Source organism: Fistularia commersonii, chromosome 28, assembly GCF_037954325.1.
Source record: "Fistularia commersonii isolate RoL2024-O1a breed Wild chromosome 28, RoL_Fcom_v1.0, whole genome shotgun sequence".
NCBI classification, from domain to species: Eukaryota; Metazoa; Chordata; class Actinopteri; order Syngnathiformes; family Fistulariidae; genus Fistularia; species Fistularia commersonii.
This window is the reverse complement of record NC_141311.1, coordinates 1,362,927-1,372,500: the sequence shown is the minus strand read 5'-3', so window position 1 is coordinate 1,372,500 and position 9,574 is coordinate 1,362,927. Positions and strand designations below refer to the sequence as shown.

At 44.3% G+C, this 9,574-nt stretch overlaps 1 protein-coding gene across 1 annotated transcript in view; it reads right to left on the bottom strand.

The window, feature by feature from the left end:
- Positions 1-9,442, bottom strand: part of iqck (IQ motif containing K) — a 16,167-nt gene extending 6,725 nt beyond the window's left edge. Inside the window, exons 1-7 of the mRNA XM_086176190.1 lie at positions 9,358-9,442; positions 9,224-9,267; positions 9,016-9,160; positions 7,622-7,719; positions 7,452-7,504; positions 7,283-7,360; positions 7,060-7,144 (exon numbers count right to left, since the gene is read on the bottom strand). Coding sequence (XP_086032316.1) covers positions 7,060-7,144; positions 7,283-7,360; positions 7,452-7,504; positions 7,622-7,719; positions 9,016-9,160; positions 9,224-9,267; positions 9,358-9,409 — 555 coding nt within the window. The 5' untranslated portion in view covers positions 9,410-9,442. The remainder of the gene's footprint in view (positions 1-7,059; positions 7,145-7,282; positions 7,361-7,451; positions 7,505-7,621; positions 7,720-9,015; positions 9,161-9,223; positions 9,268-9,357) is intronic.
- Positions 9,443-9,574: the final 132 nt, after the last annotated feature.

The window sequence follows — 9,574 nt, the reverse complement described above, 5'->3', positions numbered from 1 at the left end:
TTTGCCCTTTTTTTCGGTTGCCAACTTGTGAGGCTGTACTTTTGCTGTGCAGATTTTAGAAACTAGTCTTTTTGCCCCCAGCTCTTAGTGACCAGTCAGAGCCGGGACAAGCACCAGGAGGCAACCTCAAGATATTTACACCAGGGGTGTCAAACGTACGGCCCGTGGGCCGGTACTGGCCCACCAGGGGGTCCAATCCAACCCATGGATCAAATCTACAATCTGAAAAAATACATTCATATCATGAAATACTTTTTTTTAAATAAAAATACAGTTCCTATATTGTCTGCTAGGGGCGCACTGTTTTAGTCAGTGTTAGCAAAACAGCACAACACAGGAATTAGTTTTGAAGATAAATGTCACGGGTCACCTACGGTCGGGTCGGAAACCATCGGCTTCCGAGCACGTCCGGGTTATTGTAAAGGTGAGGAAATTAATTCTATCAGATAGCCAAATAGTTTATCCACGTCAACCCTTGTAACGGAAAAGATGGCGAAAAGAAAAAAGGACGATGGTTACCGTGCATTCGTGGACAGAGAAATTTGCATTTGGATCTGCGGTATGTCTAATATGCTATGATAAAAAATGAACAAATCCATGCAGTACCAGAGGTTGCATTAACAAAAAAAAATAATTTATTAGATGTTAAAAATACTATATGGCTCTCGATGAAATATATTTAGGAATATTTGGCTTTTATGGCTCTCCCGGTCAAAAAGGTTCCCGACCCCTGCTGTAGTGGAAGGCAGCAATGCAGCTTCCAGGTCTGGAAGTGTTGCGGAAATTGCACTTTTCTTCATTAATAATCATAATAATTAATATTATTACTATTATTTTAATTAATAATATATAATTATTATTCTATTAGAATCTCAGGTAGTTTGTCATGTATTTTTTTAAAAGGAACAGTTCATTACATATAGAGATTTTTATTATTTGCCTGTTCTCCTTTACACTAAAACAAATGAAAAATTTGGATTTAGTGTTCCTTTTAAGTAATTATGCTGTGATTTTACCGGTCTGGCCCCCTTTTGACATCAAATTAGGCCTTAAGTTGCCCCTGGACCAAAATTAGTTTGATACCGCCGATCAACACCCTGGCATGTGGGGCCGCTTTCCCATAAAATAACGCAAACAACGACCCAACCCTCCCCTCTCGCGCCATCACACACACACACACACACACACACACACACACACGCGCACACACACACACACACACACACACACACACACACACACACACACACCGTCCTCAATGCAGAACCTTTCAAGCCGTGCTCCTTTTGTGGCGCTCTGCCTGTGAGACCGAGCCCGTCTCCCAGTCTCACACTCTGCGGCGGCTGCACAATGGCTTCTGTTTGGAGGTTCGGGCCGCCGTCCCATCATGGGCCGCTCTGACGGGCTGCTCCATCCACCCCCCCGCCCCTCCGCCCATCAATCAGCTTTTTGTTGACTAATGCTTTCATCAGCCTTCCAGTGGCCGGACACCCTGCGAGCTGATTCTCCGAAGGGTTCGTCTCGCAGAATCTTTCAAATGCTTAAAAAAAACGTTTGCTGTGGATGAAAGTGAATTTCCTAGGATGGTGTAGGATGGAGGCCCTCCTGCGACCGCTGCAACCCCCCCCAACTCAGAGCGAGGTTAAAGCGCAGCCAGTGGCGACTCAACATCCCGAGAGCCTCTGACATATTTTCTGCATGAGTGTCAGCGCGCGTGGACCTCTATTCAAAGTGTTCATCTATCGGATCATTCGACTGGAATCAGAGACCTACTTCTGCTGCTGACGTTACAGCTCTCCGCTAGCCATGTCATAGTTCTTTAGGTCATGTCAGGAAGAATCCCGGTCAGGCCCCGCATCGCTCCGCTTTTACTGTTGGGATTGCCGGTGCCACGGGAGCTTCTCGCTCGCTCGATCCGCGGATCAAGCAATCATTTGTTTTTCTATCTGTGCTTCCACAACTTCACTACCTCACCCACTCCTATCCTTGTTGGTCTCAGCCCATTCGCATCCTGATTATTTTTGTTTGTTTATTTATTTTTTTTAGAATTTATATTTTTTATCTATTTTATGTATTATTTATTTATATTTATTGATTTTTTTTATTATTTGTTTTCATTTTTTTTTTTATTTCTGTCACTGTGTTTTTTTGTCTATTTTCACCCTTAGTGTCCCATTCTGTTGTCCATTGTTATGCTTGATGTTGTTCTCTCTACGTCTTTTGCTAATTTCTAATAGTCTCTTTATTTATATTTATATTCATATTTATGGACACTATATCTGTTATGCTGCTTTGACAAAAGTTTATGTTATCTTATTTTTTTTCCAAAAGGGTGTCACAATCTGAGCGTGTCACAGTGCAATCCCCCCCGACTGAACCGAATCACTCATTCACAGGTGCGGTTGAATGGGATCATGGATCTGCTGACCGAGACGCTCGGCGATCAGGGAAAACAAACAAAAGTCGACAGCGCGGGCAAAAAACCCGGCACGCTCCACAACAATGGAGATGGGGAGGAAAAAAAACAAAAAAAAAACATGGCCTGATCCACGATTTAATCGACGGATAGGGAGAGGGGGAAGGGGATGACACGCGGAAAAAGAGGAACAGTAAATGCGCCGGGCTGAAAATACACTTCCAGTTTCAGTGCCTCCTAAAACCTCACGAGTATATTATGAGTTAACTCTATAAAAACGTTTGATTCAAGCGCACACCACCCTGTAATTTCCTGCACGCTAACACCGATTAGCATCGGCATCGCCACCCGGAACACACCTTTATGATTTCCACAAAACATTACGAGCTTTAGCCGCCGTACAAGCTACTATTTTCTATCTTTGTTGATACATTTATCTTATCATTCAGGTGGAAGCGCGAGCACAATGTATTTTATTGTTTACGCGTTTAATCTCCAGATTTTATTTTGGTGATATATTTCTCCCTCCCCCTTCCCTTACTGTCCCATTACGTTGTTGCCTGCTGTCTATTTATTCATGGTTGTCCTGCTGACTTCTGCCTTCTAACCGTCTCTCTATTTATATTTATAGTCAGATTTATTTTTGACATTCTGTTACGCTGCTGCGACAAAGGAATTTCCCCTATGGGGATCAATAGTTTATCTTATCTTATCTTACCACGGCCATAAATCTTCTTTCTTCCAAACCTCCATTTCCAGCATTCATCTACTGAGACCCACTGTGCAAAAAACAAATTTGAGCTAAGCGTGTTTAGACCAAAAACCGAGGAAAAGTCTTCTTTTGGTGTTTTTGTGAGACACGGTGAGACGTCATTTTCCACGAAAATCAGGCATTTAATCGCAGCTTGATGCTTCTAGTTTATAAAACGAGATTATCTTGTTGCTCTCGCTAGCGCCGCAAAACGCTCAATACATATTTAATAAGCAGAGATATTGTTACGATGGAAGGCGTCTCGTCTGCCGGCTCGCAGCGCCCCGATATCAGCCCAAGCCTTTTTCATGCGGTCACTTCATGACTCCGACTCAGCTGACTAACCCGAAGAGAGCCTGAGAAATCTTGTCGGTCAGCTGAGTGTGTCTTTGCGCGCATATGTATGCGCCTTGCAGAAGCAGGCATGGATGAATGGATTATAGTTGTGCTAAGGCGCGCACACACACACACACAGTAAAGAAGATTATGTAATATGTTTAGACCTCGCAGCACTTTCGTGGGTCTGCGCGAGTGAAACAAGAGACAATCGCATTATCTGGGTCGCCGACGCTGGTTTGTGCGAAGCGTCTTCAGCCCCGATGGGAGTCTGCATCCCTGCTCCGTCTCTTTCCACCGAGTTTAATTATGGAGAAAGACAAGCGTAATTTACAAAAAAATAAAAAGTCCGTCTCCGCTTGCTGGTCCCCGGTCTGCCTGTCCGTCTGTCCTCAACACAAGCACATACGCTCTGCAGTCAGACCTGCGTCACACAGGTTATATAACGGAGACTGTAAGAGTACGAGGGGTGCGCAAGGCCGACTGGAACACGCCGGTTGATACACAAATGCGTAAAATGTGTGTATTTGAATTTTCTCCCTGTCGTTTGTCCGCTGTGTGAATACCATAACGCTACGCTACTTCATTAGCATCTCGGATACTTTGCACTTTCTACAGAACAATCCTATAATCCTATTACGGGTCTTGCAAAAACATTCTTACTCTCGGACCCCCTTTCATGCAGACGTGAAACATGTAAACTTAAGACGTGTGGATTTAAGATGGCTGCATTAAGCTCAGCGGGACATATTCCCCGATCAGCTGACGCGTGGAGACTAATGGAGGTTTCACACGGCGTCAGGGCCTGTGTTTCCGTCCCCGCGCAGCTGCTTTTCGTACAAACGCTGCTGTTTTTCTTTTTTTTTTTCTCCCTGAGCCAAGGTTATCGCTGCCTCCCCAAAATATCTGCCAATCTTGAATAAGTTATGATCCGCTGTGCCAGCCCAGCGCAAGGATTTTTGCTGCATCCAGCCTCCTTTTGCTGCATCCCCCATCGTTTACCCCATCGCTTCTCATCACACATGCTCGCGCTCCTCTTCGTCTGGTCAATTTGTGACGGGGGACGGCTTTTTCTGCAGCATCGCCCTCGCCGTCCCTGTTTATCTCCTTTCCTTCTTCCTGCGTCTCCTCTGTGTCCCTTGGGGAAGCAGGTTGCAGTGATATCACTGACCGTCCTGAACCTCTGGGTTCAGAGTAAACACACACACACACACACACACACACACACACACACACATACGCAGGGCTGTCAGCAGTCAGCTCACTGCTGCCTCCTGCTGTGCAAACAGTAAAAGGGGAGGTGTCGCCCCCTGCTGGCTCTGCATTACCACAAACACATACACACACACACACACTGGACATGTTTTAATGCCCACACACATGCATGTGCAAACACAGATACTCAAATCATCCAAACATGGGATAATAGTCCACAACAGCGCGGCTGGTATTGGGAGGAATTAAAAAAAAAAGATGGACGCCTCTTCAGAGACTTGCTTTGGGTGCACGGCGAGGAGGTTCGGCAGGCTGGGAGTGTGTGATTGTGTGTCTGACTGTTACATCACACCGGCCACGCCGGAAGGAGTGAAGCCGCGCTGATGTCATAATTAAGCTGCTGTCTCCGCTGAGGAGTTGCAGGTCTGGATTATATGAGATCAAACAAAGGGGGGGTCGCGAACACACTGTGCTGCCAGTCGACGGGAACCTTGAACAAAACAAAGTCAGGGACCCTCTGCCATCTTACACACACACACACACACACACACACACACACACACACACACACACACACACACACACACACACACACAGTCACATAATCGATTTTCCAAATGCAAATTCAAAATAAAACTGGTTTGACGGTTGTGTTTCCTGTATCTGCCTGAACAATAAAGTTTTAAAAGTTGCACTTTAGGTGAAGGACACATGTGTGAGCAGTTTAAAAAAAAAAAGTGCAACATGGCAGAGGAGCAGAAAGGCAGCGGCTGGAGAGCGATAAAACAAAAACCCACACAATTTGAAGTCAGTTATGAAGGCAACTGGACCCGACCCATGTTATTTGTAAAACATGGCATGCAAGATAAAATACTTCGCTAACACCGCTAATATGAGGAACCACATTAGCCAATGGCACGCTGAGCTAATGTTAGCCCAAGCTAACAACAAAAATAGTGAAGCCAGATGATGACTCAGTGTAGCGCAGCCTTTACAGCGAAGGACTTTAGACCTTATGGCCTCTTCAAGAACGCCGGGTTTCACCTGCCGTTTAAGACCCTGCATCGTAAAACCCATTGCTTCTCAAATAGCCTGAACATAGCGGGGAACATGCCGATGGTGTAGCGTTAGCTCTATGGGGTAGGGTTTTTTTGTATTGAGCATGCACACACACGCAGCGCAGAGCAGGAAATATCAAGTGCAGCGAACAAACCCTCAAGAGACACCGTGGAAAAATATTTAACAGAGATGATAATGAGACAAACCAAAGTCACCCGTAAGCTAAGACGAGGAAATATGACCTAGCGTATGTAGCGCTTAGCTTCACTGAAGCTACGGAGGGAGACGAGGAAAGACGGGTGTGTTTACTGTCTGGAAATACTTGCAGCAGACAGCATGAAGACAAATAAATAAGATATTACACCCCGATAACGCTGAGAAGCCACTTGAGTTTTTTCAGCGAAAACTTGCTGAAAATTGTCAACAACCATCCTGCTTTGTGGAAGCTATTTCAGTAAATCAGCGAACACCGCTATGTTAATATTAATAAATGTTAATAAAGTTATTCTTTGTTAAAAGTTGATCTATATTTCTTTCTTTTTTCTTTCATTTAATGATAATAAGGATACAATGTTTTGCAGAAGTGTACATAGAACTTTTTTTCTTTTTTGCAACTGCATCTCAGCATAACATGTCATTGTTCTGTGTGTATTTATAATTTTTTGTACTTTGCACTGTGGGTCTTAAAGTAATGCTATTTCAATGCTCTGCATGTGTCAACATACGGCAGTCTTGACAATAAAGTTGACTTTGAATTTTGGAGACAAATGATACTACTTATAGTTAAAGTGGGGAGTGAAATTATAATAACAGGAAATAATTGAGAAGCACTGCTATAACCAACCTAATCCAACCGGGGGAATAAATACTGCTCAAAATAGTAAAGGGAACACTTAAACAACACAATGTAACTCAAAGTCACACTTGTGTGAAGTCAAACTGTCCACTGACTCATTTTGACTTGTTTTAAGGACATTACATCCAAGTTAGATCAGCTTATTGTGTTTATTTCCACTTTCATTTTGAGTGTGACTCCAAATCCAGACCTCCATGGGTTCATACATTTGATTTCCATTGATCATTTTTCTGTGATTTTGTTGTCAGGACATTCAACTATGTAAAGAACAAAGAATATTTCACTCTTTCAGATCTAGGCGGAGTTATTTTAGCGTTCCCTTTATTTTTCATTAAGCAGTGCACAATCGCACCAGACATTTGCATGTCGCAGGGGAGATCACACTTCCCGCCCCCGTCACAGCCTTCGGATCCTCGTCTAGCTCACCTTGTATCCTCTCCAGAAAGCCTGGATGAGCAGGGCGGCCTGGTCCTCGCTGAGCAGCAGAAACAGAGGGACGGGAGGCCGGGGGCTGAGGGATAATAACAAAATACGGAGGGAATGGAGAGGCTGCAAGTCCAATATTTGCTGCACTGATTTTTCCAGCGTGTTTTCTCGTGAATGCACACGTTGCTGATGAGTGTGTGTGTGTTTAGATGGAGACACCCACTGCGTGCGTAGCCACTCCTTGACAAACGGTATGTCGTGGAACTGCAGCGGGACCTGCTTCGTCCGCCGGGGGTTGTGGCTGACGACAGAAATCACCCACGTTCGGCATAAAAACCAAAACGACAACGCCAAACATGTAATGGCAGCCGGGGGAAGGTTCTTCCTCTTACTTGTAAAGCCACTCAGTTAAGAAGTCGCAGGGATTGAAAGCGGTGATCTTTCTCTGAAAGGTAAAAACAGAATGATAGAAAAAAGTAAAAGTAGCATTAGCATTAATTATTTTGAATGGTTTTATATCAGATGACTCATTTCTATTTGGTGAATCTGAATAAACTCAGACCTGGAAGCATCCTTGCTTCTGGGCTTCTTTCAGCAGAGCCTCCAGTCCAGGCATCAGCACAGGAAACACCTTCTCCTCCATGAACTGTGTGACAGGACCTGACACACACACACACACACACACACACAGGGGGATGTTTAATCAGGGCTGAGTTGGAGCCAAATGGTGTCAAAATGCACATCCAGACAGCAGAGAGATGTTTATGGAACCTACATGGAACATCTTCCATGCATATAAGGAGAAGAAGAACCCCTGAGTGTTATGCAATTCAAACCTGCATCACTTTGCATAACGAACTGGAAGAAACGATTAATTTGCGTGATGTGGCAAAAAAAAAAAAAGGATTCCACCTGGGATGAAGGGTGAAACAAGTGAAGAAATTCAAGTCCAGAAGATTTGGACAAGAATTCAGCATGACCTGGAAGACCGGGGACCTCCTCGTGTGAACAGGTCTCCAGCCAGACCTCCACCATGTTCTTGGAGACTTCACACAGAAAGGCACTCTTTAGGAATCCAAACTCGTTGCTGCGAGGCGAAAGCCACTACGCCAACCTATTTTATTTTCCAAATTTAATGCATGGAATCTCCATAATTTATTTTCAGGATACATTTTATCTCAGATGACTGAGTCCATCATTGTGATGTGAGCTTTTAAGACAAAAAAAAGAAACATAATGGCTGACCATTGATTCACATTATTATAAAATATGCTTTTAAATTGCACTCAAACTAATTTACTTTCAGAAAATCAAAAAGCTTATTTTACATAAACATAAAATAACATAAACAACAAACAACAACATAAACAAAAAACACAAAAGCCGTTATAATTGCAAATGGCATCCGTGGAAAGTTGGAACTAATAACTTCAACAGATGCATTAATATACTGCTCAAAAAATATAAAGGGAACACTTGAACAACACAATGTAACTCCAAGTCAATCCCACTTGTGTGAAATCATAGTGTCCACTCAGGAAGCAACACAGATTCATTTTGACTTGTTTTAAGGACATTACATCAAAGTTGGATCAGCCTGGAGTTTGTTTTTACACTTTAATTTTGAGTGTGATTCCTAATCAGATCTCCATGGGTTGATACAATTGATTTCCATTGATCATTTTTGTGTGATTTTGTTGTCAGCACATTCAACTGTGTAAAGAGCAAAGTATTTCATAAGAATATTTCATTCATTTAGATCTAGGATGTGTCTTTTTAAGTGTTCCCTTTATTTTTTTGAGCAGTGTGTGTGTTTTCCTAAGGTGAGACACCTATTTGTATTACCAAGCGCAGTAACCATACAGTTCCCTGTGTGGCATCATGTCACTTTTGTGACATCACACACACACACACACACACACACACACACACACACACACACACACTGGGTCTTACGCTGCAGAGGTGGCCGCGCAGGGATCGCCGGCGGCGGCCCGGTCAGCTTGGCGGGGGGCGGCTGGCCCAGCACCGAGCAGGCGAAGGGGGCGGAGAGGCTCAGGGGGTCCCAGTCCGCCAGGGACTCGTCTTCATCCACGGTCACCTGCGGGAAACCGGGACTCGTTACTCGGTTGGGAACCGGGAGCGGGGCGGCGGACGCGGATACCTTGGCGGATTCCGACCGTCCGTCCACCGGCGGAGCCTCGAATTCTGGAGAAAAACAAGTTCACAAAAAACAACGGAAACTTTTTAAAAATAAAGTATGACATTACTAAACATGATCCGCGCACACCCGCTTACCCGCACACACTTCCTCCCAGAGGGATCTCCCCGCGGCCGCTCCCTTCTCCATCCGCTCAAGTTGCTATGGACTCAATCCCCCCGGTTGCTAAGGAAGTAAAAGGGAGAGACTTCCGGTCCAATCGAGGGCACTTCCGGTCGTTTAAACAATCGAAATGACGTTGAGACGTTATAAAGTGATAGTTTGAATTTAAATCTGTACGTGCTAACCTGGTTT